The sequence below is a fragment of the Podarcis vaucheri genome, assembly GCF_965113315.1.
Source record: "Podarcis vaucheri genome assembly, chromosome: Z".
NCBI lineage: Eukaryota > Metazoa > Chordata > Lepidosauria > Squamata > Lacertidae > Podarcis > Podarcis vaucheri.
Genome location: NC_138758.1, coordinates 5,990,075 through 6,017,501, shown reverse-complemented (window position 1 = coordinate 6,017,501; position 27,427 = coordinate 5,990,075). Strand labels below are relative to the sequence as shown.

The 27,427-nt window shown below is 43.6% G+C and overlaps 1 protein-coding gene across 4 annotated transcripts in view; it reads left to right on the top strand.

Moving 5' to 3' along the window:
- MCF2 (MCF.2 cell line derived transforming sequence) overlaps positions 1-27,427 on the top strand; it is a 77,199-nt gene extending 49,772 nt beyond the window's left edge. For all 4 annotated transcript variants that reach the window (XM_082207191.1, XM_082207190.1, XM_082207193.1 and 1 more), the window contains 16 exons: positions 1,254-1,342; positions 1,728-1,794; positions 3,003-3,118; positions 3,261-3,330; positions 5,255-5,347; positions 11,125-11,217; positions 12,234-12,359; positions 12,815-13,036; positions 16,190-16,282; positions 16,940-17,018; positions 17,908-17,971; positions 18,860-18,966; positions 19,386-19,498; positions 20,272-20,384; positions 23,398-23,498; positions 26,903-27,427. In XM_082207191.1, coding sequence (XP_082063317.1) covers positions 1,254-1,342; positions 1,728-1,794; positions 3,003-3,118; positions 3,261-3,330; positions 5,255-5,347; positions 11,125-11,217; positions 12,234-12,359; positions 12,815-13,036; positions 16,190-16,282; positions 16,940-17,018; positions 17,908-17,971; positions 18,860-18,966; positions 19,386-19,498; positions 20,272-20,384; positions 23,398-23,498; positions 26,903-26,943 — 1,587 coding nt within the window. In that variant the 3' untranslated portion in view covers positions 26,944-27,427. The remainder of the gene's footprint in view (positions 1-1,253; positions 1,343-1,727; positions 1,795-3,002; positions 3,119-3,260; positions 3,331-5,254; positions 5,348-11,124; positions 11,218-12,233; positions 12,360-12,814; positions 13,037-16,189; positions 16,283-16,939; positions 17,019-17,907; positions 17,972-18,859; positions 18,967-19,385; positions 19,499-20,271; positions 20,385-23,397; positions 23,499-26,902) is intronic.

Genomic DNA, 27,427 nt, shown 5'->3' with positions numbered 1-27,427 from the left:
TCTCTGTTGTGCATGGTTGGTGCTGTTTTGGCTACATACCATAGTCAAAGGAATGACTTTGAGGAAATCCTGCATACCATTAACAAAGTGCTCCTCAAACCACATCTTTTGATGCAGCATTGACACTCCTTGTCTAGAACAAGCATAAAAAAACAAGATGGATGGGGGACCACATAGCTAAAATGTGTAAATGGGACAGAAGTTTTATCAGTGCAGTCTCATGCCTACTCACTTGCCCGGTTCAGATGAAATGCCCAAACCAAGCTTTAAATTAGTGCTACATAAACTAACCTGGATAAGGCGTTTGATCAAGGCTCATTGATCCTTTGGTGTGGCTTGGAGATCGGAAGCATTTTCCTCCAAGTGTAAACTAACCACAGTTTGTTGCTGCATCCAGTCTGGGGTGCGGAAGTTGATTTAAACTATGGTTTATTTAACAATCTTGGTTCAGAAACCATGGTTTGATCTTCTCTTGTTTCAAAGAGCCGGAGTTTAAACTAACAATAGCTTAGAGTGGGCTGCTTTAGGCAGTGGTTTGTTTAAATTAGGAAGCAGATACTTCTAGTCTCGTCCTTGAGGCTGTGCTAGGGGAAGAGAGGGGAGGGAGATGAGCAAGCTCACTCAAGCTCATTCATGTAGCACTAAACTTTGGTTTAGTGTTGTGCACAAACCAGGCCATATACTTCCATCCTGCTACTATTTCCTTCCTCTTCTTCTGTTGACTCTCCTGTGTCAAATTCTAGACAGTAAGCAAGGGATGGGGAACTCCAGACTTGGGACCAAATGTAGCCCCTACCCACCCAGCCCTCTTTGACTCCTGTTTGTTGGTCATGCTCTGTGACCTCCTTGTCTACTTTTGCCTAGGTGCAATAAATCCTTGATCAGTAATTATGCTTATTATGTGCTTGGAAACCTCTGACTTTTTACATTGCTGGAATGTTGCATAATGTACAAAGGTAAAAATCAAATCTGTTGCTCTGCTCCCCCTTTTTTTGCCTCTGGCTACACTTTTATTTCTTTTTGCCCCCAACCTCAGTTGTGTGGCCACCATAAAGTTGTCCTCTGGGGAATGAGGCCCCCATGCTGCAAAAGGTTCCTCTAGCAGCGATGTACTCCACTAGTACATTGCAAAATGCAAGTTCACGTTTAGGGCAGCACAGGAATCATTTTAAAATAGCAGGCTTCAAGTCGTCACTTCAAAGCTTTTTTTATTATTATTTTTCCTCTTCCTAAAACATATTGTTTCCCTCCAGATTGAAGTGATGCACGATTATCAGGAGAAAAGGAATTCGCTGCAGTTGTCCATATCAGAAAGTGAAGACAGTTTAGACATATTGAAAAGGTATTCTTCACCCCATTTTTAATCCAACAACTTCTCTGCTAGTCATGCAAACAAACCCTGATTTGTGCTTGGGAAAGTTCTCTGTTCCTTTTACTCAAAGCATTCAAAGAATGATCTTGGCCTTGCTGTGATGATTAGGCCTCATCCAAAGCAAAATGTACTCCCCTTCAGAGGGTTGGAGGGGTGAGGAATAACCAGGCTTTACTCTCACCCTTTCAAGCACATCTTTGTAACATGAGGACTAGAATATTTATGTTTTTCTTCCTCCAATAAGTTCTTGCACATTTAGAAAGCTGGATTGTACATGCTACTGTTTTTCCCCAGCTCTTTGTGGAATTTCTACATGTACCCAACCTTGATTCCCCCCCCCCTTTCTTCATTTTAGCTATGTGATAAACGAGCTTATAGAAACTGAGCGGGTTTACGTTGAGGAGTTGTTCACTATTTTGATGGTAAGTGTGCCTTTGTTTCTTCTTGCTTCGCCCTTGGATGTATCTGGGATACTTATTTTACTTCTGTATCTGACTGCAAGTAAACTAGATGCTAACAGATGTGCAGGATGAGGAGGAATTCAGTTTTGTGCACGTTTTAGCCTAATTCACACTTCCTGAAGCAATACCCAAACCAAAATGCATCTACCCTTAGAAAGTCAAACTTCTCTGTATTTGGCAATACAGTTCTCCAACCAAATAATGCGTACAAAAATGTTGATACACGATTTTTTTTTAAAAAAATGATTTCATATTTGTATTCCAGCAACAATGCTGATCTCAATGCAGCTCACAATAACAATAGCATTAATATTTTCAAGACAATGCTACAATTGTGGTAATCATATTAAAAACACAATAGCATACAAATAAGGCAAAAACAAATTCATCGAACAATTAATATAATTATATACATTAGGATTAAATACGCAAAAAAACATGTTAGGAGAAAGTTGTGCATACAAAATTGATGAACATTGAAATATGCATACAGTGGTACCTCGGGTTAAGTACTTAATTTGTTCTGGAGGTCCGTTCTTAACCTGAAACTGTTCTTACCCTGAAGCACCACTTTAGCTAATGGGCTCTCCAGCTGCCCCATGCTGCCGGAGCACGATTTCTGTTCTCATCCTGAAGCACTATTTCTGGGTTAGCGGAGTCTGTAACCTGAAGCCTATGTAACCTGAAGCGTATGTAACCCGAGGTACCACCATATTAGACAGTATCACATGCAGAAATAAATTTGTATAATGGGAGAAATGCCCACTAGATGCTGATAAATTTTCATGAGGACTTTTTACTTTAAAAAATAAATAAATGCAAACTGATGTGAAAATGTGGGGAACTGAACTTAATAATGGGAAAGATGTGAAACTGAGCAAAACCAAAATTGACAGACTGATCTATCCCTACTCCCCATTCCAGTTTTAACATTTATTATTCTCATTCACATTCTCCTGTTGAACATGCCACTCAGAGGCGTATTTTTACTGTCATAATACTCTGAAAACACACAAGCCAAACAAACACACCTCTGGGGCTGGTGCACGACTGCAAAGAGATTTTTAGCATTAGGACCAAGAGGTGATGATGCTACTAAACGTGGCCCTTTGGGGTCGGACAATCTGCATGTGTGCCTAATACTACATTTGGGGTTGTGCTGTCGGCAGGGCTACAGAGCTGAGATGGACAACCCCACCATGGCCTTTCTCTTGCCACCCCCCTTGCAAAACCGCAAAGATGTTCTGTTTGGAAACATGCCAGAGATTTACGACTTTCACAACAAGTAAGACACCGCCAAACCTTTGCATTGTCAGTCTCTCCCCACCTCTACCACCCCATGCCTTTAAAAATGAGTTCCGGAAGCAAACGTAACCCACTCTTCATTCCTACCCTCTCCATCCTCTTCCTCTTTCTTTTTCTTGCAGGATTTTCCTCCACCATCTGGAGAGCTGCGTGGAAGCCCCAGAGAAAGTTGGCTATTGCTTCTTGGAAAGGGTCAGTAGGCATGTTGTTAGAGCTGTGCTCATGATCCTTCTTGCTCCAGATCAGGGGTGGGGAACCTTAGTTCTCCGGGCCTCCCTGTCTGGCCCTCAGAACTCTCCCCAGGCCATGATTCCTGTCCCTACTTAGACACCCTGATTGTTTTTGTCTGGCCTGAATGTGTCATTAAACCCGGGTAATGCCTCTTACCTGTTTCGGTGGAGGATGGAGAGGGATGGTCCGGTCTAAGAAGTAAGGTAAAGGTAAAGGGACCCCTGACCATTAGGTCCAGTTGTGAATGACTCTGGGGTTGTGGCGCTCATCTCACTTTACTGGCCAAGGGAGCCGGCATACAGCTTCCGGGTCATGTGGCCAGCATGACTAAGCCACTTCTGGCGAACCAGAGCAGCGCACGGAAACGCCATTTACCTTCCCGCCGGAGTGGTACCTATTTATCTACTTGCACTTTGACGTGCTTTTGAACTCCTAGGTTGACAGGAGCAGGGACCGAACAACGGGAGCTCACCCCGTTGCGGGGATTCGAACCACCAACCTGATTGGCAAGTCCTAGGCTCTGTGGTTTAACCCACAGCGCCACCCGTGTCCCTGCAAAACCCACATTCTCTGCTCTGCCTGCTTTCGCCTATGCTCCCAAACATCATCAGCCTGTGGCCTTCGGAAGGCTGCCCATGGTCGAAAAACATTCCCCAGTCTTGTAGTATGAAGTTTAAGGAAAGCCTGTTGCATGTGTTCAACTTAGACCACTAGTAAGAAAAAATTGTCCCTCGCCTGTTGGTTCGTGAGTGGTAGACAAGGCGGTTGGGTGGGGGGAGATTAGCCCCACTTCCTCCCACCACCAGCATCCTGCCTCCAACTGGTTGCCCCAAAGGGAATGTAGCTAACTTCAGAAAAAACTTCCCCATTGTTGATGTAGGCAACAGTGAGCTAGACTGACCCAATGGCCTGGCGCAGCATAAGGCAACTTCCTATGTTGCTAGAACCAGCAGCGTTACTTTTCTGCTTCCTATTCGCTCACTAAACAGAAGCAGCAATGCGTCTCTGTGTGGGGCGGTGCTTTTTGCAGTGTGGGGGCCATATTCCCTTCTGGGAACCCCTTCCAAGGGCCACAGTGGACAAGGTCAGACTCAGAGGCCAAAGAGGATGGATGAGTGTTCATGGGATGCTCTCCCCGGGGAGACTCGCCTGGTTCCTTCATTACTCCGGTTTTATATTTTGCTGGAAGCCACCCAGAGTGGTTGGGGCAGCCCAGTCAGATGGGCAGCATATAAATAATAAGTTATTATCATCATTATTAGTATTACTACATAGCTTTAGGCACCAGGCAAAAACATTCATCTTCAGCTAGGCCATTGGCTGATTAAACAATCTATGGCTTTTCCAATTGTGTGTGTGTGTGTTGTTGTTGTTGTTGTTGTCATTGTCATTATGTTATGCATTGTGTGCTTTTATGTTGTAAACTGCCCTGTAATCTTCAGGAGAAGGGCGGCATTTAAATTTTAAATAATAATAATAATAATAATAATAATAATAATAATAATAATAATACTGTGCAGTCTTCCCCAGGCTTAAGGCGCCCCACCCCAGTCATACTGACATGCCACCACTGTCCCCAGTTTCAAACAAGGATCTTGCCTAGTCCTACCTAGATATATTAGGATTTGAACCTGGGACCTTTAGCATGCAATGCCTGTGCTCTATTTCTATGATCCAGAACAGGTTCCTTCATTGCAGGGGGTTGGACTAGATGATGCTCAGGATCCCTTCCATCTCTACAATTCTGTGGTCCAGGTTTATGGATTTTTCCACTTGAATTAGACAGCTACAGGTTCTGTGGCTGTCTGATACAAGTTCCCTGCAATGGATGTACTTAGAATCAAGGGGGTGTTATATATTTATCATTCTTTCCTTCCTCCTGCAGCGGGAAGATTTTCAGATGTACGAGAAATACTGTCAGAATAAGCCACGGTCTGAATACCTGTGGAGGCAGTGTGCAGAAAGCCTCTTCTTCCAGGTATTTTCACATTGTTATGGTGATAGCTGAAAAGCTCACTTGGGCCAGTCATTATCTGCCAAGCTAACCTACCTTGCAGGGTGGTTCTGAGGATAAAATGGGGAGAGGAGAACCACGTATGGCACACTGAGCTCTCGGAAGAAAGGTTGGGATTGAAATGTAATCATAATGAATCTTTATTATGGTCCAGAGACCCAGCAAATCGCTACAAAGCAATTTCACAATTCAGACAGCCTACCTCCAGGTTAAAGAAGCATTTTGTTCAGACTTAAAGGTAGGGATCGTTGGTTCTTGCAACCACCGATAAAAACTTTGCCCCTGAAATGTAATAATAAATATGTTTGCAGATATATTTTATTTTTATTGCGCCATCCGCCTGGAAAGAGGAGCAAAGAACTACGGAACTCACTCCCACAGGAGGGCAGTGATGATCACCAACTTGGATGGCTTTAAAGGAGTATTAGACAAATTCCTGGAGGATAAGGCTATCTGTGGCTACTAACCACAATGGCTGTTCTCTGCCTCCACAATCAGAGGCAGCAATGCTTTTGGAAACACGTTGCTGCAAACTGCAGGAGGGGAGAGTGTTGCTGCTGTGCTGGGGTCCTGCCTGCAGGCTTCTCCTTGTTGCCCACTGGTAAGGATGGGATGCTTGGCTAAATGGGCCATTGGCCTGATTATTTCAGGCTCGTCTTATGATGTGGTGCAAGGCCAGCCCACCCATGAGACAGCGTACTCTTTTTATTTGTTTGTTACAATGTTTTTTTAAAATTGGTTTTCTCATATTACATTACAATACAGATGTAGCAAAGCCAACACCATTTCTTCCCCATCCCCCCTAAATCTACCGTATTTTTTGCCCTATAGGACGCACTTTTCCCCCTCCAAAAATGAAGGGGACATGTGTGTGCGTCCTATGGGGTGAACGCAGGCTTTCGCTGAAGCCTGGCGAGCGAGAGGGGTCGGTGCGCACCGACCCCTCTCGCTCTCCAGGCTTCAGGCAGCTATCCGCAAGCCTTCTGAGCGCAGTGGGAGTTCCCGCCGGGTTCCGAAGGCTTGCGGGTAGCAGCCTGCAGCCTGAAGCCCGGGGAGCGCAACTAGGTGCGCCCTATGGTCCGGTGCGCCCTATGGAGCGAAAAATACGGTATATTTATATTTTCTCAATCCATCATATTCTTCTTTTCTCCTTTCACCCACCCCCACTCAATTTCCTCCACATTATACAATTTACACTAATCTTTGCATTCTACAATCTTCTCAAATCATCTATATATTCTTATTATCTTTCTTTACTAATTTTTCTTCCATCCAGTACTTCACATTTTAATCTGGGCATATTAGCGTATCTTTTTTTGAGCAATATTTTGCCATATATTCATCAAAACATTTCCACTCCTTTTTAAATTTTTGATTCGACTGATTTATTATTATAGCAGTTAATTTTGCCAAAATTAAATATTCATTTAGTTTACAAATCCATTCCTCCTTTGTGGGTTTGTGACTTCCCCCTAGGAGACAGTGTACTCTTAGGAGGGATTGGCTCAGCTCCAATCTCTTCCCATTCTGACAAACTGCTTCCTTCTCTGTTCGTGCCAGTTTGCACTTCTCAAGAGCGTTGGCTGGGTTCTGGCTCACTCATCCATTCCCTTATCAACCCACAGTTGACCCTCTCTGTTCCTGGCTGCTTTCTTCAGCTGGTTGCAAACCGTCACTGGGAGCTGGCTCATTCATGACATTCAACTGCCTAATGCCGTCCACATCACCCAGGGGATCACAGCTGCAAAAGTTAGAAAACAAGAGTTGTTCTGTTGTCTGGAGAGGTCACTTCCTGGTTCGCATAGAGAAGCCATTTTTAACAAAGCCCAGCAATGGAAGTGCACAGCTGTACTGAGGCAGCACCATGTGTTGAAATTCTGTGCCCCCTAACAATTTTGTACCTGGGACAACCTTCCCTGTGGCCCCCTCCCATGCTTTGCCACTAGGGAGTGGGGCAGCATTTTGGGGTCCACCTCAGGTGCTGTAATATCTCAGCCCAGACGAGATCGGGCGTGTTCAGGGTAGTATGGCCGTAACCAATTGACCATTATAACACATTAATCCGAAAACTCCAACCGTTATTGTCAAGACCCAGAAGATCTAACCAAAATGACTCCCCTACCAACAAAAAATGGTTTGACCACGAATGCACTCAGGCAAAACTTATACTCAGGGAATGCTTTAAGGTCTTCCAGCAAAATCCTAACCCTATCACTAAATTAGAGTTACAACTTAAAAAAAAGAACTACAAAGAGCTATTAAAAACCAAAAAAAGAACCGCAGACTCTCTCATTTGGCAGGCCCTCATAAAAGCGTCAATAGAAAAAGATAATTCCAATTTCTGGAAAATTATCTCCAGTCAAACCAAAGCTCCTAATGAGGGCACAATAATTCCTGCAAATTCATGGGAAGAGCACTATAAAGGGCTGTTTAGGGAACATCGTCCTTCTGCGCCGCTTAACATCCCCTTAGATAATGCTACACCATGGCCCCCAACATCTGAAACTGAAATCACTTCGCTAATCCTACAAATGAAATCTGGCAAAGCTCCAGGAAGTGATTTCATTGTCGCTGAACTTTTGAAAGCGCAAATAAACTGGTGGGCCCCGGTCCTTGCAAATCTATTTTCATATATAGATAAGACGACTGAAATCCCTAAAGACTGGGGACTAGCTATAATTGTTCCCATATTTAGAAAAGGGCAACCCCTCTGATCCATCCAATTATAGACCAATTAGTCTCCTGAATGTGATCTGTAAACTTTATACAAAACACCTATGCCTAAAACTATGTGAATGGTTAGATCATAACAACTTGCTAGAAATTGAACAAGCAGGGTTTACATCCAGACGTTCCACCATTGATCACTGCTTAGTGCTAGATTACCTTGTCTATAAGTATGCGAAACATTGGAAAAAGTCATTATATGCGGCCTTTGTGGACCTAAAGGCAGCATTTGATTCTGTATCCAGGAGTAGGCTCTGGGCCAAATTGGCCAATATGGGTATCAACAGAAGGTTATTACTTCTGATGATTAAGCTTCATGAGAACAATACCCTCCAGATAAGACTTGCACAGGACGGCAGACTCTCTAGAGAAATCCCAGTCCAAAGAGGAGTTAGACAAGGATGCCTATTAGCCCCACTCCTATTTAACATCTATGTTAACTCCCTGGCCACATGCTGCCGTGAAATTGAAACCCACCCCCCTGTGCTCTCGAACGGCAGAAAAGTATCAGCCTTAATGTATGCGGATGATGCTGTTCTTCTCTCCCAAACCAAAGTGGGTCTGAAACGTGCCCTAGGAAAGTTTAGTGACCAATGTAACACTGAACTGTTAACAATTAACTTTGCCAAAACCAAAATTGTACATTTTAACCGCTCCTTCAGGAAGGATAATTGGAGCGTAAAGGGAAACGCCATTGAACGGACTAAGACCTTCCAATACTTAGGCATTACTTTCTCTTATAATGCCAAATTGTCAACACACCTGACCACATCAGCTATATCAGCAGAAAGAAGTGCAAATGCTATCCTTAGATTATTCAGAAGGAAAGGAGCGGGCTTCCTCCCGATGGCCCTAACAGTCTTCCAAGCAAAATCTTTAGCCCAACTTCTATATGGCTCTCAAATTAACCCCTCTGCCAACCTTAAGACCCTTGAAACAGTACAATCTAAATTCTTAAGATCATTATTTGCTACTCCTAAGTGTACACCTAATGCAGTCTTGAGGCAAGAGGCAGGACTGCCCAGAGTGGAATTAAAAGTCTGGGAACAAGCAATATCCCTCTGGCTGAAAATCCACTACAATCCTAAGGGTCTATTACCTTGTTTCCTGGCCGCAGTTCCCTATCCTCCTTGGCTTATGCAAATAACTAACAAGATCAAACAAATTGGTCTAAACCCTGAAAATCTTTTTATTGGAACTCTGAACAAGGCAAAAGCTATTGTCACTCGGAGACTTTATGATATCGAATTACAACAAGAAGGCGCCCTACTCCCGGAGACGTATAGATGTTTAAAAGCTTGGCCTAATTTTGCAGCTGCCTCTTACTTAACCAACATCACTAACGAAGCCTATAGATGGGCTTTCTCTAGAGCCCGCTTTGAGACAATGCCCTCAGCAGTGCTGTACGGCAAATTCACGCGGGTTCCAATGCATGCGCGTCTCTGCCCTTGTATGTCTAATAAGGTAGAATCTGTCACACACACTCTCCTATTCTGCGAATTTTATAGTGAAGAACGAGTTCAACTTATTTTACCGCTTCTATCAAAATTTATACCCCTTCAATATTATTTGGAATCCTGCCCTGAAATTCTCCGAAAATACCTCCTGGAAGATTCCTCAAGCTCAATATCATATGAGGTGGCTAAATTTTGCACTTTAGTAATTAGGAAGCGTAAATCTCTTCTGTTGAATGGCACACTGCGAAGTTCCCTTGCGTAACCGTTTTCCTTTTCTGAGGTTATTGTTGATTTCTTCTTGTCCGATCTTGTGGGGTTTAGTGTCACTGGCTTTGGCCGCAATGAAACTTGAAACTTGAAAAGGACAGCATGGTTTTCATGAAGCAGAACTCTGTCCTGATACCAGTACCAAATTATTTTAGTTTCTTTTCGATTTTTATAGTTCTTTAGATATACCCTCTGTTTTAATACTGTTTAACTTTCCAAAATGTTTTATAGATTCTAAATGATTGTGCTCCACCCTACTTATGCTGGTCTATGACCGTAATAAAGATTTGAAAGATTTGAGATATCTCAGCCCAGCGCTACTGAGGGGACTTGCTTCGACAAACCGAAAATATATCTGTATCCCAAACTGGGCAACAACTTCTAAAATTTTTGCTCATTCATTTTGATAGCTCTAGTTTTGCATCATTTCCATAATGCTGATTGTGAGAGGCGCATTTGGAGGACATAGAAGATTGCAGGCAGCCTATTAATGAGATCCTGGCACGTGGATTAAGAAATCATCTGAAAATACAGCTAGGAACAAATTTATTCATCAGCTGCTTTATACAAGCTTCAGATTTTGCCTCTTTAGCCTACTGTCATCTACTGGGCCTTGTGATAGCTCTCCAGGGGCTGAGGAAGCAGCATTGGGCCCCCCCCCCAATGACCTGTATGTTCAGCAGTCATCCAGATTAGCTTCTGCAAAAAAACTTACTTTTGTAAACATTAAAAAATGCAAATCTTAAAAGTAATCAAATCATTACCGAAAATATGTATTCTGAAACCAAGAGTCAATTAAAAAGTGCTGTATACACTTCTTGAGCATCCCTGGTAACTATTATATTTTAAACTGGGTGTTAAATTATACATGTGAATGCAAAAATATATAAGGCTTGACATTGTCTTTGAGTTTTGCATTCCAATATTTAACAAACTCCATTTCTCAGTAACTTTGGTGCCCTTCCTTTAATTTCTCTTTCACAATATGAACAACAGTGCTACATACCATATATTTTTATACCATCTCAATATGTCAGTGGACTTAACTGATTTCCAATGGCTAGTCTGGCTGCTATGATCATTGCTGTTGCAAATTCCAAGTCTTAAGTCGTTTACTCTGCCTATTTTGGTGCTAAGATTACATTGCCACCAATCATTTAATTTATAACCCTCAACGCCTCTTGTTAAAATTTTACAGCAGTCCAAAATCATGTACTGAATTTAATATTTTTTTATTTTAAAAGATGACATACACAATGTGCCACATTTTGCCTTTCCGTTTCGTTGCAGGAATGCCAAAGGAAATTGGAGCACAAGCTTGCGTTGGATTCCTATCTGCTCAAACCTGTGCAACGGTTAACAAAATACCAGCTGCTCCTGAAGGTATTCATGTCATTGTTCCTAAGAATGGATCTACACCACTTCCATCTTTCAGGAATGCACCCCCTCACAGAATGATAGCTCTGGGAACTGTAGCTCTGTGAGGGGAGTCTCCTAAACTTCCAAGCACTGGGATCCACTTCAACAAGAGGTAGTGAAGGCCAACAAATTAGATGGCTTTAAAATATACAGTATTTTTCGCTCTATAAGATGCACCCGACCATAAGACGTACCTAGTTTTTAGAGGAGGAAAACAAGAAAAGCCAGCAATCTCGGCGTGGCTCTTTAAAGATAGAGCAGCTCTTGCTGGCTTTTCCAGGAGATGGGAGAAGGGACTGACAGGCTGCCCTCTGTCCCTTCTCCCACCTCCTGGAGAAGCCAAAGCAAGCTGCACAGCCATTGCTGAAGCCAGAAGAGCAAGAGCGATAGCTGCGCAGCGGCTCTTGCTCTGCTGGCTTCCCAGTGAAGCGGGATGAGGGATGGAAGGGGCTCCGTAAGGACTCCCTTCCGTTCCTCCTCCCGCTTCACTGGGAACCCAGCAGAACAAGAGGTGCTGCGCAGCTATCGCTCTGCTGGCTTCAGTGATAGCTGCGCAGCCTGCATTCACCCCATAAGATGCACACACATTTCCCCTTACTTTTTAGGAGGAAAAAAGTGTGTCTTATGGAGCAAAAAATACGGCAGTTAGGCAGATGCATGGAGGATACAGCTATTGATGATTACTAGTCACAGTGAACATGTGGCCCCTCCGATGTCAGAAGTGTGTGGCCCTGAATACCAGTTGTTGAGTTTCACAAGTGAGGAGAGCACGGTTGTTCTCAGGGCATCTGGTTGGCCACCATGAGAACAGGATGCTAGACTAGAGGGGCCACTGGCCTGATCCAGCAAGGAGGCTCGTCTGACATTCTTATTGCAGCCAATGCAACGTTTGACATATTTCTATGTGAAGCGGCCCGGAGTGCAAAGAAAATCCTGACTTCAGGATGTTTTCAGAATCCTGACTTTGATGTTTTTTTCAGGAGCTGCTGAAATACAGCACAAGTTGTGAAGGCGTCCAGGAGCTCCAAGAGGCACTGGTCGCCATGTTGGATTTGCTGAAGTCAGTCAACGACTCCATGCATCAGATTTCAATAACTGGCTATGATGTAAGTAGACTTTTCTTTGGTTGGGAAGGCATCCGCCGTGCCGTTAAGTGGGAATGGGATGCAGTGGGGCTGTCGGGGCAGGACTTTGGGGGGCAAATGTCGAGGCCCCACTCAGCAGAATGAGCAGAAGGGGCTCCGAATGCAGGAAGACTGGCTTAGTACACTTCCATCTAGATATGCTATAAGCCGCCCAAAGTGACTGGGGAAACACAGCCAGATGGGCAGGGTAATAGTAATAATAATAATGATAATAATTAAAGAGGAGCAGCCATCTCTGTGTTACTATCTGAATAGCACTCTCTCCCCAGTAAGGCCACTGAGTCTGGAATCTAGGACAAGGCAGCTCTTTGAAAGGGTCTTCGGAAGGCTTTGTTTTATTTTGTAAGTCACTTTTGTGATAAGAAACCCCTGTGTGCATTAAAAACAAGCAAACAAAATGCAATTGTTCTTACCAGGGAGACATCGGTGAGCTGGGCAAAGTGCTGATGCAAGGATCTTTCAGTGTGTGGACGGGGCACAGGAAAGGTCCCACGAAAATGAAGGACCTGGCCAGATTCAAGCCGATGCAAAGGCACCTCTTCCTCTATGAGAAAGCGCTGGTCTTCTGCAAGAAGAGAGAGGACCACGGCGACAGCCACGACAAAAGCTCCTCGTACAGTTTTAAGCACTTTCTGAAGGTAAGTGGGAGCCTCAAGGAGATTCAGCATTCCACCTTTGGCATTTCATTTGTTGTCGGTTTTTAGCAAAGTGCTTCATCACTGCATCTCACACACACACACAGCGCGACATTGTTTTCCCTGGGGGGGGGTTAGATTATCCACCCCTCCCCCCTCCCTTTCTCTCCCCTTTTCAAATGCAAAAACAAAAAAAGTGGATAAGTGGCTAGCATGGAACAAAATTAGATTAAATTAATTGGAAAGAATTATATGCTGTTATGTTATGGTTAATCTTCCTGTTCCATTAATTATTTTTTTTAAGTGCCAACAGGTGCTACACTGCTGATCTGAAGTGGAACATATTTAGGAAATTTTCCCAACCAGACAACAATATATAAAGTCTAGGTTTATTGCTCCCCTAAATGGTTTTATTTATTTATCTACCTTTATTTCAGATTCTTCTGTACCACTTTATGTCAGGCAGTGCCCAGAGCGGTTTGCATGAAAGTTTGCATCAATAATAATAAGCTCATAACAATTCCATTCCATTAACTCACAGTATAAAAGCAGATTCTGAGCCTCTTTTTAAAAGACCCTCATTCTGGTTTGATACTCATCAGCTTCTCGCTTCTGCCTTGGGTGCCCAACCAGCCATCTGCTCCTATGATAGTTCTGTCAGAATTTGCGACAATGGATTTTCTTCTCACTGATTGCAGATTTGCAGTTTTCTGGTGAACTGCCTTTTGTTACGCTCCAGGCATGTGTGCATTTGTGTCAAGTCCTTCCTTTGTTCTCACAAGTCGGACATTTCAGGGATTTGTAATTCCAGGAAAAATCATGGTGTTACTTACATTTCCTTTGAGTGTGAAAGCTGCTTCATGCAAAGGAAGGCTAATTACAGTGATGGAGCACCTGCTTTGCATCCATAAGGTCCCAGCTCCACTCACTGGCATCTCCATGTGGGGCTGGGAGAGTCTCCTGCCTGAAACGCAGAAGAGTTGCTGCCAGCCTGTGTAGACAATATACTGAGATAGATGGACCAATGCTCTGACTCTGTAAAAAGCTTCCTATCTTCCAAGATTATTTCAGCTGAACTGTTAACAAAAATACAAATGTTGGCTTCCAGAAAGAGGGTGGAAGACCGTAACTTAAGCTGTGTACGTGCCATAAATTGAACTGAAAGATCATCTTGCCCCTCCTATACCTGATCGATCCCTGTTCTCTGCAGATGAAAGGACCAGCATGTGTAGTCCAGCCCACCACTAGGTCTGGGGAACAGTGAACTGGCCCCCTCCAAAAAAAGTTTGCTTAACCCCTGCACTAATGCAAGCACCTTGAATTAGGACCAGATATGAACTTTGACAGACCAGATATGAACTAGGACAGATATGGGACGCGGGTGGCGCTGTGGGTAAAAGCCTCAGCGCCTAGGGCTTGCCGATCGAAAGGTCGGCGGTTCGAATCCCCGCGGCGGGGTGCGCTCCCACTGCTCGGTCCCAGCGCCTGCCAACCTAGCAGTTCGAAAGCACCCCCGGGTGCAAGTAGATAAATAGGTACCGCTTGCCAGCGGGAAGGTAAATGGCGTTCCGTGTGCTGTGCTGGCTCGCCAGATGCAGCTTTGTCACGCTGGCCACGTGACCTGGAAGTGTCTCCGGACAGCGCTGGCCCCCGGCCTATAGAGTGAGATGGGCGCACAAACCCCAGAGTCTGTCAAGACTGGCCCGCACGGGCAGGGGTACCTTTACCTTTACCTTTATGAACTAGCCAACATGGCAGGTGTTTATGTGAGATAATCTGGTTGCTTTAATAATCTGGACCAATTCAAGATTCCGTGTTGCCGTTAAAGGGCAGGCCCATGTAGAGCACATGGCAACAGCCCAGTCTGGAAGTTACCAGAGCATGGAGTCCATTTCTGTGCAAGAGTGGCCACAGCTGTGAGAAAAAGGCACCCCAGCTCCCAAAGCTGGTGGTACAGCTTGTTTTCTCAGCAGTGCCTGGAAACCAATTTTGCAGAAACAAAACTTAACTGGCAAATGGCTTCTTGTGTCCCTGAGGCTGCCTTCCATAGCTGATGATAGCCATGCCAAGAAGAGAAAACAGAGAGGAAGGAACAGAAGGTTTAGCCAGGTGGCCTCATTGGTTTAATGTCTCAGGCCACCTGACAGTATTGTTCTTTGTGCATGGAGAACACAGAGTGTTTTATTAAGGGTGAACAATGGGAACTGTAAACTGAACATCTATTTATAAACAGCTTATTCATATTTATAAGGAACGACTGGTTTGCCTTGGTTTTTACCCCCTTCCCCCTGGGTCCCTAAGGGGATGTAGATCTAGTAAACTAGCTGCTTAAAGGGAGTTCATAATGCTGGCCAGAAGGTGAGTGGAGAGACCCAGTGTGGCATAATGGTTAGAGTATTGTACTAGTACTCGGGAGAGCAGGGTTTGAATCCCCACTCAGCTGTGAAGCACACTGGGTGACCTTGGGCCAGTCACAGCCTCCTAACCTAAACTACCTTACTGTTGTGAGGATGGAATGGGGAAGACCATCTTGAGATCCTTGGAATATAAAGGTGGCATATAATGTAACAAATAAATAAAAATAAATAATGCCATGACATGGAGTCAGAGGCTTCAGGGGCACCAGATGAGGGGCATGGTTAGCTTCAGGGGTAAGAGAAAATGGTATCACTGCTGCCCTGAGTTTGGGTCTACATGAAATGTTGGAGCCCCACAAGAGGGTGCAGAATATTTGAGAGCTCCTTCCTCCATGGCAGGGGCTCTGTTTCTGACTAGGCTATTAACTATTGATTGATTGATTGATTGATTGATTGATTGCACCTTTATTTCCCACCTTTCCTTCAAGGAGCTCAAGGGTAGTGTGCTTGGCTCTCTCTTCTGCCTGATTTTAGCCTCTCACAACAACCTAGGAGAAGGTGGCTGGCCCACAAAGGTCACCCGGTGAGGTTCATGGCTGTGTGGGGCATTTGAACCCGGGTCTCTCAGGTCCTAGTCTGACTCTTTAACTACTACACCACCACTGGCTCTCTGTAAAAGAGATGCACTCTCCCATCCAATGGAGGCCCATGTCAAAGCATGCAGAAATATAATGCAGCCCACTTAGATTGTCTGTCCATCACTGAATCACTATGAGTGCTTTTTTATTTTTATTTTTAGATGAGCGCTGTTGGGATCACTGAAAATGTGAAAGGAGACCATCGGAAGTTTGAGATCTGGTACAGCGGTCGGGAAGAGGTCTATGTTGTTCAGGTTTGTTTTGCTTTTGTAAGGATTTTCCTTTTTTTTAAGCCAGACCATTGGCTCCACCAGGTTAAGCATTTGCCCCTCAAATTATGTCCAGGTAGGTTACTGCAGCATATTCATGCCTCTTGTTTGCACCCTGCAGGATCAGACCATAGGCATCCTATTGGCAACTGTGTGAACAGGACGCTGGAGTAGAAGGGCCTTCCTTTGGCCTGATTCCGTAGCCAAATACTTCTGATGTTCTTATGATATACTGCCCTCAGCCATGGAGGCTTCATTTGCACTGTCATAATCTCCACTGGCCAATTTAGTGAATTTATCTCAGCTTTTTTAAAAAAAGAATCTGATCTAACTGGTCTTCCTCACATCTTTTGCATGGAGCTCATTGGTTGACCTTGCAGTCAGTCACCATCTCTCAGCCTATCCTGCCTCACAGGGTGTTGTGAGGCTGAAATGGGGAGGAGAAAACTGTGCATGCTGCCTTGAGCTCCATGGAAGAAAGGGTGGTATATAAATGTAATCAGACAATCAAAATAGATGAATAAATTATGGGATTGCCAACACCTGTTCTTTTTTCCACACCTTCCTTTGGTTGTTTTTGGGAGGGGCATGTTTCTTAACTTCTGGTAGCAGAGAAGTGATTGTTCTCTCTTCTTCTGTCAGGCACAAACGGTTGAGCTGAAGATGGCATGGCTAAATGAAATAAGAAAGGTTTTGTTTAAGCAGCAGGAACTCATCAAAGGTACCTTGGAGGATTGGCTGGAGGGTGGACCTTCTGGATTTCCCTTTTGTGAATAGCAGGGGTGGTGTGTCCTGTTTTGCCGCTTGAGGAGAAATGGAAAAACTCCTCCTGCTACTGCTGCCCCACTGGCACCAGTACAACTCTCTCACCTGCATTGTGCGGCACCGACTTCCAGTGAGATCTTGCAAGATCTCACCAAAGTTTTGTGAGAACTCATGTACTTCCATTCTGACATTTATTCCAGGATTCAGATACCTGGTATGTTCTGCCCCAGTTTAATTCTGGTCAGAAATTCAAATTCTGGCATGCAGCTTCTGAATGCTTGCACCTGAAAAGCAAAATATTAAATAGGGTTTGTTTTAACTTGTAAAATGGTGCATTGATGGAATTATGCTATAGAACAATTTTGAAAATTAAAAGAAAGGGAAATAGAACAAACTGCTCTTTCAAAACATTTGCAGTTTAGCTTTCCCCTCTGGAAAAATCTCCAAACACTCATTGGGGATCCACTTTGCAAATCTGAGGTAAAGTCTGATTGAGATAGAATTTGTTTTCTATCCATAGAATATTTTTTCTATCTATAATCTGCATGCGTTATCTTTCTCCAGCCTTCAGACCACAAAACATATTGTACCCCTGGTTGAGATGAATAGGTGGCACTGGAGAAATTTTAATTTGAACCCACATTTACCAAGAATGAGGTCAGCATGCAGGGCTAGTTAAAAGGGGAGGTCCATAAACCATTTGCCTGCTGCATCAAGCCAAGGACTTACCTGCTTCAGGATTTTTAGTTCAGACCTAGGCACCTGATGGTCTCCATCACCTAATTTTATGAACATTCGCCTGATACATGACAAAAAGCTAATCCATATTTGCATTATATTCACAGTTGAGAAGCAACAACCTCCTTCCTGTACAGACCAGATCCAACTCTCCCCTCCTCTGAGTGATGGGTAAGTCAGCAGGGCCTGAGACAAAATAGCTAATTTCTGCACATCAAGATGCTGGGCTCCACCTGGTTCAATCCTTTCTCTCCTTAAATTTTTATGTATTTATTATTTAAATTTGTTTGAAGATTTTCTGTATAAATATGCTCCAAGTGGCTCCTAAAATGTGAATCAGTGTATCGTTACATTAACAATCAGACACTACACAATTTCAAAACATAACACAGAATTCCAGCATATAGTAATTCAGTTTCAACTGAATAATTCGGTATGAACATTGTAACATTTTAAAGTCATCAAAAAAGAAACTATCAATCATTAAACCTTATCAATTAATGACAAATACAATAAACATTCCAGTGCAATTGCATGCCAGCAATAATATAACCAGCAGCCACTGCGTGGTACAAAAACTAACCAAGTGTATATAAATTATTGATGGATTTATAGACTGCATTTCTGCCAAGGCAGACATGATAGCTTGCAATTTCAAAATATTGAAACAAACACGTAAGTTCACAAAGGCTAAAAAATTTAAAGTGCGCATAGTTCTTAACAGCTGAATTGTATATCATGGAATACATAGCCGTTAATAAATCTATACTATAAAGCACATGAATCATTTATAGGGGCTAAAAACTGAAGTGCACCTATTTCATAGCAGCTTGATCATGTAAAGTGCTCAAAAGACAATTCTCACCCACTGCTTTCGATTGTACCTGGCAAAGTCGGCGGAGAGCTTGGAGGAACTGCATCAGGACCCAGAATGGCACCTACACCCCCACTGCATATGCTTAGGAATGGGTGCCACATTGGGATCGCTGGGATTACCTGCTCATAGTTTGGTCGGTCTTGTTGCCTCAGTTTCTCTAAACAGACTCTGTGTGTTTTCAGAAAACAACCAAGAGCCTCCGTAAGCTCAGAGGAAAACGATTCTGAGCGTACCAGCCCCGTGGCCTTGGAGAGCGTGGCTTCCTCACCGCAGAACAAGCCAAGCAGGCGTATGTGCAGCTTGATAGCATCTTCTTCATTCTTTGGCCCAAGTGTGCAATTTTCTCTGTGTTGCCTGTGTAAATCTCATCTCTTCTTCCCCAAATGTATCTAGGGACACCTGTCCATTCTCCAGCTAGGTTGGTTGGGTTTCCCTGGTCACACGTCTACATATGGGGGGGGGGAGCAAGCGAGTGCTTGCCCCCAATGCATGCCCCATTTCTGGTTGCACCCACCGCCCATAGGAGGCATGCAGAAAAAGCCCAACCTTCAAGTGCTGATGGGCTCTAACTTCCATCATCCCCAGCCAGCATGGCCTAGTGGTTTGGGATGATGGGAGCTGGAGATTCTCCCTCCCGGATTTTGTAGTAATGTTCTGAAAGTGACCTTGTAAGCAGTGATGACCGTGCATCCCTTTCTCCCCATGCAGCTTGGCCAGGAATGTCTCATTCTTTGGAAATCTGCGAAGGACTTGATGATTGGTCCAGCCATAACTACTTCTTGACATGTTCTGACACGGAAGAAGAAGATGGGAACCAGTTGGTTAGTTGAACCGTTTGAACCGTTTATTGATTTATTTCCACATAGGAATCACTTCCTATAAAACATCTTGGTGTGATTTAACCATAAAAATATCAACATCCATGAATCACAACTGGTATTGCTCCTGTTATGTTTTCCTCTTTTTTGTGATGGCTCTGTACCTGTAACCTATTGTTGTTATTACTGTTGATATTTTTATTGTTGTTTCTCCCCTTTATATCAAATTCGTTTGTAACTGGCTTTTTTAAAAAAAACCCCAACAACTAACACACTAACACATACGCACACCAATTATAACAATTTATCTAAGAATGACTTGAATAGCAGATTTAGAACCTGACACAGACACACAACTTTGCAGAATACACATACCAGATTCGTTTCGGGTGAATGGTATATTACTGGGAACTGTAAATTTCTGAAGCTACTCTGTGGACCATGAGACATTGGGCCCAGTACTGCTGCTTCTCCCTGTTATTGAATAATAACAACAAACCCCTCTTTCCAAGGGAAATTGTACCTTTATGCAGGAAATAAGGGTCTCCTAAGAGCTCTCAGCACCCTTAATGAACTACAGTTCCCAGGATTCCTTGCAGGAAGTCATGACACCATAGTGCTTTAAACACATAGTGCAGATGTGGCCTTGCTCTAAATAGATTTGGAGTGTGTGAGAGTGTTTATTTATTTATTTTTTTGTAAGGGGAGGTTTGGCATCCTGGGAGGCTGGCACTGCTCTCTGGAAATAAGCCATATCTTTGTTCCTGATGTCTCAGTCCCCAGGAAAATATAAAGCCCTGGCAGACTGCAAGATGAGCGATTCAGAAGACTTGCTAGTGAAAAATGGGGATGTGATTCAACTATTGCACGAAGATGGAGAAGGACAATGGTGAGCACCCCAGATCTTCTTTTTCAGCAAGGAGTAGCAGCAACAATTAAGGCAGGTGTTGACATTGATGGCATTCTGGCACCTGCTAAAACTCATTTATTCTCTCAGGCCTTTCTGGACATTGATACCCATGATAATTTAATTGGTTGTATCTAATGCAGCACTGACCAAACTTTGTATCTAATTGTATCTAATGCAGTTTGACCAAACTGCAGGAGGCAGTGGAAGACAGGAGGGCCTGGCGTGCTCTGGTCCAGGGGGTCACGAAGAGTCGGACACAACTAAACAACAACAAATGCAGCACTGAGTTAAATTCACTCAGCTGTAACTTTGTTCCGCTGGCAAAATGTTTTGTCCCAGTGGAATGTTGCCCAAGAGAACACACAAGCACATTTCCGATAACTTTGTTGCAAAATAGATCACACGATCTGTGGTGCAATGAGTGCACCTCGTGCAGCTGCCACACTGGATTCCTCTGCGATACCAGCACTGAAACTCACTCCCCAATAGCAGACAGAGAATGCCAGACACAGCCCAGTGTGTTTGTTTTGGCTTTATGTTGGCTGCTGTTTTATTTATTCTGGAGTTTCGTTTCGGTGTGATTTCATTGAACTTTGGTACACTGCTTTGTGATTCTTACATGAAAGGCGGTATAGAAATAGCTTCAACACACAAACAATGAGAAATGAAGAGGGAGCTGTAATCTCTTGAATCTGGTAATATGTAGGTACTTCTTTCAGAGGTGTAGACATGTCAGCCTGTGTTGCTGCAAAACCAACAAGAAGTCTCGTGGCCCTTTAAAGACTAACAAACAGGAAAGGCTCGTCCACTGTGGCAAATGGGGCACAGCCCCACCAACCTTGGCCTGCCCTCAGCCAGCCTCCCCCCTGCCTTCTTTGCTCCTTACAACCAGCTCAGGGATGGCATGGCTATTCAGCTTCTCCCTGTTGAGTCTCAGTGTTGCCCCTTTAGAACTCAGCAGAGAAAGTGATGGGGACAAAACCAGAATTAGTTGGCTCAGACAGTCCTTGGCTATGGCACCACCTGCCGCTGGACTCCAGCCTTACACCATACCAATCCCAATGGGTGCCAGCCACAACTAACAAATGTTATTTTTTAAAGAAACTACCGTATTTTTCACTCTGTAAGACGCACCAGACCACAAGACGCACCTAGTTTTTGGAGGAGGAAAACAAGAAAAAAAATATATTCTGAATCTCAGAAGCCAGAACAGCAAGAGGGATCGCTGCACAGTGAAAGCAGCAATCCCTCTTGCTGTTCTGGCTTCTGGGATAGCTGCGCAGCCTGCATTCGCTCCATAAGACGCACACACATTTCCCCTTACTTTTTAGCAGGGATAAAGTGAGTCTTATAGAGCAAAAAATACGGTAATTGTTTTTTAGACTAATAAATTTTATTAGCTTTATTAGACTACAGGCTGATCCATGGTGTGCTCCTCATTTGCCAAATACATACTTTGATTGATTATTTGGTTAATTCCTATATTTAAAATATCTTCCTGTACACAATTTCTTGTGTACAGGAAATTGAAGCAGCAACAAAAAACTTGGACAAAATATTACGAAAATCCACACAGGGCAGAGGGTCCTTCCTCAGGCTGCCCACAGCTGTGTCCCATTCACACACACACACACACACACACACACACACACACATCATACATACGTAGATAGTAGGTAGATAGATGAGAGATGAGAGACTGGAGTTAAATAGGAATAGAATTCAAAAGCACAGCCTGTGAGAATTCAACCAGCTCAATGCTGAGCTAAGCAAACCTTCAGCAACTAAACTTAGCATTGGTGATGAAAATGGCAATATAATTTGAGCTAAAGTGGCTTTGAATAGAGAGAACAGCTTCCTGTTTCACTACCATTGTTAAACTACTCAGCAGTGCTGAAAGATTATTGTTCTTTCACCAGTTATTGTCAACACTCTGCACACTTCCCCAGCCACTCTGGGCAGCTTCCAGCATGTATTAAAAATAGTAATAAAATGTCAAACTTTAAAAACTTCCCAATACAGTCATACCTCGGGTTACAGACGCTTCGGGTTGTGCGATTTCGGGTTGCGCACTGCGCCGAACCTGGAAGTACCAGAATTGGTTACTTCCAGGTTTTGGTGCTGAAGCGCTAAATCACGCTTTGCACATGCACAGAAGCCCCGAAGCACAACCCGCACATGCGCACACACGGCGCTGCGGGTTGCGAACGTACTTCCCACACTGATCATGCTTGCAACCTGAGCATCCACTGTACAGGGCTGCTTTCAGATGTCTTCTAAAAGTTGTGTAGTTCTTTATCTCCTTGACACCTGATGGCTCTAACTGGGTTGCCACAGACTGTAACATGCTGTTGACATTTAACTCTGTGCTTTACGTACCCCACCCACCTCCTTGTGTATTCATTCACTTGGCAATGATATCCCACTCCATAGGAAACTGAGTTGGACCTAGAGCTCCATGTTGTCTCCCCCAAATTTCCAGCATTACCTGGAGATACCGAGGAGTGAACCTGGGATCTTTTGCATGCCCTCCAAGTGCTCTACCATTGAGCTATGGCCCTTGCCTTATGGATCTGGGCTCTAGTCTTATGAACATAAGAAGAGCAAGGCCAAAGGCCCATTTGAGCCAGCTTCCTGACCTCACAGTGGCCAACCAGGTGCCCAAATAAGAAGTCAGCAAGGAGGACATGAGTACCTTGGTCTTCTCCCCACTTGTGCATTGTGGTAACTGGCATTCGGAGGCACACTTCCTCTTACACTGGTGGTAGCACAACAGCATCATGGCTCATAGCCATTGGTTGCCTTGTCTTTCATGAGCCTAAGAATGTAAATCCACGAAAGCTTATGCCATAATAATGAATTAGCCTTTAAGGTGCCATAAAACTGTGCTTTAGATTGGTCATCCTGCGTTCTGTGTATAGATATGCAAACTTTGGTTTTCTTGTACACCTTTCTAATGCATATTTTTTCTTTTCTTTTATCATCTTAAAAGGCTGGTCAAAAACCTCAACCGAAGAAAAGAAGGTTGGGTGCCCATCAATAGTTTGCAAATCATTCTCGGGGACTGTCGTGTTCGCCATGCCCGAGATGCAGGTATCCTGTGATGATGAGCATATATTTATATATATATGTATCTCACTCTGAACTATTTTGGAACTGGAATCTGCAGGAGTTTGGAGGCACTGGCTGCTTTGCATTGGCTGCTTGCTTAGAGGAAATCCTGGCTTTCGCCACAGTTTTTTTGAATTACGCTGAGCAGGGGAGAAAAATCAATTATCTGAATTGCTTCTAAAAGTTATCAGTAGTATGATACAATCTTTCCCCTCTCCTTTTCATTTGCTTACTTTGATTTTACTTCTTGCAAATATGGAACTGCCTAATAATAATAATAATGATAATAATAATGGTAATAAGTGCTAAAGGCAGGAGACTTAACATCTAATCCAGGTGAACATGTAATCACTTAACTAACCACCAGGACACACTTGTTCCCTGGTTCATGAGAGGCCTGTTCAAGCCCTCTAGTGTGCAGAACCTGCACACACACATTTTCCTCTGCAAATAATAAGGACTAGGAACATGCTGGCTCATTCAAAATGACAGCTAATACATTCAGCTAAGATTCTGTGCAAAAACCTGATTCTACGTAGAAAGGCTAGACTTTTCATCCATTCTCCAGTAATGGCCACACATTCCTCTGCACTCAGTTAATTGCAGGTTATTTTCTTCTTTCTGAGTAGAAAAAATATATTTGATCCAGTGCTAATATTAATATCAAGTGACAGAGGATGGGTGGAGGCAGAAACCTGTGGGTCTCGGAAAGGGGGTGGCATTCAACAGAGAGGCGTACCTGAAATCCTTCACCTCTTGTCCAGAACCTTTGTTTCTAATGGGATACCTTTTGTTTACTCCCCAGTTCTTTTCCTCTTACGATTCAGGGCCTTTTGTTGTCACTGGGCACACTGTCTCTTTTGAAACAAGGGTTCATTTGTCAATTTATTGTTTTTTACACTGGGAGAAATAAAGTGCAGATAAAAGCCAGGAGATAATGGTTGCATTAGGACGTAAACCTAAACAATTGTTTAGCATTAGGAGAACAAGCACTTCCCCTCACTTCCAGCATGACCCTGAGGAAGAGGAGATCCAAAGTGATTTTAAATTAACCACTGTTTAGTTGTTCACACAAATCCTAAACTGTGTTTATCTTAATTATAGTTAGTCGAAACGAGCCAGCTTCATAAACCATGGTTTGAAGTTGACTAGTTTCAACTAACCCATAATTAGGATTAATCACTGTTTGTCTGCATGTAGATGACATGGTCAAATCTTTTTTTAAAATCTAAAATGGAAGAAAAAGTTTCCAAACTTCACCTTGTTGCTATCCTGGGGTTGAGCGCAGACAGAGGAAAGAGATTTGCAAGGTTCACTGCAGCTCATTCTTATAATGATAACCTATGGTATATCCTTGAATCCAAACCAATCCACCTAAGACTTCTTTATCTGAGATTTTCCTACGTTCAAGTTAAATTCCTGGTATCTCCTCTTTAAAGGATTAGGTAATATGTAATATGAAAGACTTCTGCCTGAGACCATAGGGAGCCTGTCAGAGCAGGCAATGCTGGTTATATAGATATATGGGCAGTGTCTACACATCAAAGTAAGCCATAACCCACAGTTTACCATGCACAAGCAAATCTTACCAGCTCCACTCTTCCCCACTAGCATGTGGGGAAAACAAAACACAATTGCTGGCTTGCCATTACACCTGAACCAAAGAACCATGATGCCATTCGCTCATGCAAAGTAGGATTGGTGAGCCAAGAGCAAACCTTGGTTTATCTAAACCAGTGTTTTTCAAACTTAGGTCTCCAGCTGTCATTGGACTCCCATCATCCCTGACTACTGGTCCTGCTAGCTAGGGATGAAAGGAGTTGTAGTCCAACAACAGCTGGAGACCCAAGTTTGAGGAAACACTGATCTAAATGCTTTGTTTGGAGTGAAACAAGCCATAACAATTGGTTTGGATACAGCTCTAAGCAGGGAAGAAAAAAGTGGGCTCAGTTGGCTCATAGTAGACACAGTAAGCTAGCCTGGTGTGTCATGGTAAGAATATCACACTGGGACCTTGGAGGCCAGGGTTTAAATCCCCACTCAGCCATGAAGCTCACTGGGTGGCGTCCTAGCCTACCGTACAGGGTTGTTGTAAGCATAAAATGGGGAGAGGGGGAAGCACACACAGCACCTTAAGCTCCTTGAGGAAAAGGTGGGAATATAATAAAAAGCAAATGGCTTGTTCTGCTGGCCAAAATGTGGCTGGTTCCTTACCTGCTGTAAAGCAGTCTCTCATGTCCGTGTGCTTTATACTCCATCCTTTATATCACATTCAACCAAGAAGTAGCACTTTTAATAAGAGATCCCCCCCCCCCCAAGTTCCTGGTCTATTCTGCTTTCAAATGAATTTTTGCACACTGCATTAATTCCATGCTTCCATGTCTTTGTGGCCTGGCATCTCAAAGTCATAGTTCTCACTTAAACGGTCATGGTTTGAAATGAATCCCACCTTATTATCTTTTATGCCAAAGAATGCACAAATGCTGCAGATTGCCTAATCTTGCCTAGGATCGCCAAAAGAAAAAAAGTTGAGCTAACACTTGATGGGCTGCAATTTGTAAACCAGGGCCTAGGGCTGTAACCTTGACAAATACATTGTAAGATATGTCCAGAGTTCAAGGCACCTAAGAAAGAAAGTATGACCAGCTTGATGGCATCTCAGTGGGAATATTGGGTCTGTTCCCTCTGAGAACTGACAGCTGTTAATAGGCCAGTTTGGTGCCAGTTTATTAAATCTCTGATAAGAGTTTTGTTTATCGGGAGGATCTTGGCCAATAGCTTTGCGTTGACAAAATGAACTTGCCTTTTAGCTGGTGTTTGGCGGTTTGGAATTGGGTTAGGGGAGGGGTTGCACCCAACACCAGTTCTACTCAGTGTAGACCCATTGAAATGAATGGACATGATGAATGTAGGTCCATTAATTGCGCTGGGTCTGTCCTGAGCAGCTGGAGACAACTATGGGTTTATTTCCACTTTTCACAAGTGTGCTGGATAACATTTTGCAATTATCAAGGGGCTGGGTGGAGGAGTGTTCGGGGAAAGAAATTGTAGCAGAACCTCAACCAGTCAAATTGCAAAGCTATTTAAATGCACTGGATTGCACTCTTTATGCACTTTAAGTTGCGTGTCTATGTAGCCTTAATGATTTGTGACTTGTCCGTGGAATGCAGAGTTGTTGAACTGAGTTTTCTCTTATTTGTTCGTTCTTGCTGGCTTTCGGAACAGAAGGCAGCCTGCCTCTGGCCAGCTTCTTCCTTTCCATAAGTGTCCTACGCTGCCTTGTGCTTTCGGGAATGGAGGAGTTATAAGCTGCATGGTCGTGAGAACCTATGTATTCTTGGAATACGCTCCTCCTAATGCTAATGTTGCTCTTTGTTGCTTTATAGACGCTGCCGTGTATAAGACGAGAAAGCTAAGCTCCCCCTGAATTTAAAGGGAGAACTCATATCATGTCATGTTTGAATGCTGCAGTGGCGATTTGAAGTGGTTGTTCAAGAGGGAGGACTTACCCATGGCTGGAGATCCACCTCTCTATCTGTCATCCATCAACATTTGCAGCACATCACAGCTCCATCGACATTCCCCATGGCCATCAGTAGAAGTCATTTTTGTTTTTTTGGCATATTTAATTCCCACCTCCTTCCACCAATGGAAAATAGGGTACCATTTTGTTTTCACATGAAGTGGACTTTCCCCGTCCTCTCCATGGCATCCATTGAACTACATTTAATAACTAATTGGGTGGTTTCTTTTGCCTTTATTAAGATGCCTGATGCTTCCTCTTGAAGATGTGTTTCCCAACCACACGTCACTGCGGTTGGCTGCACTTTCCTATGTTCAGTTGGTTCTAGACCACATAGTCACAATAAGCTGTTTTCTAGTTCATTGGTTGTTGCCCCTCTGGAACAGGC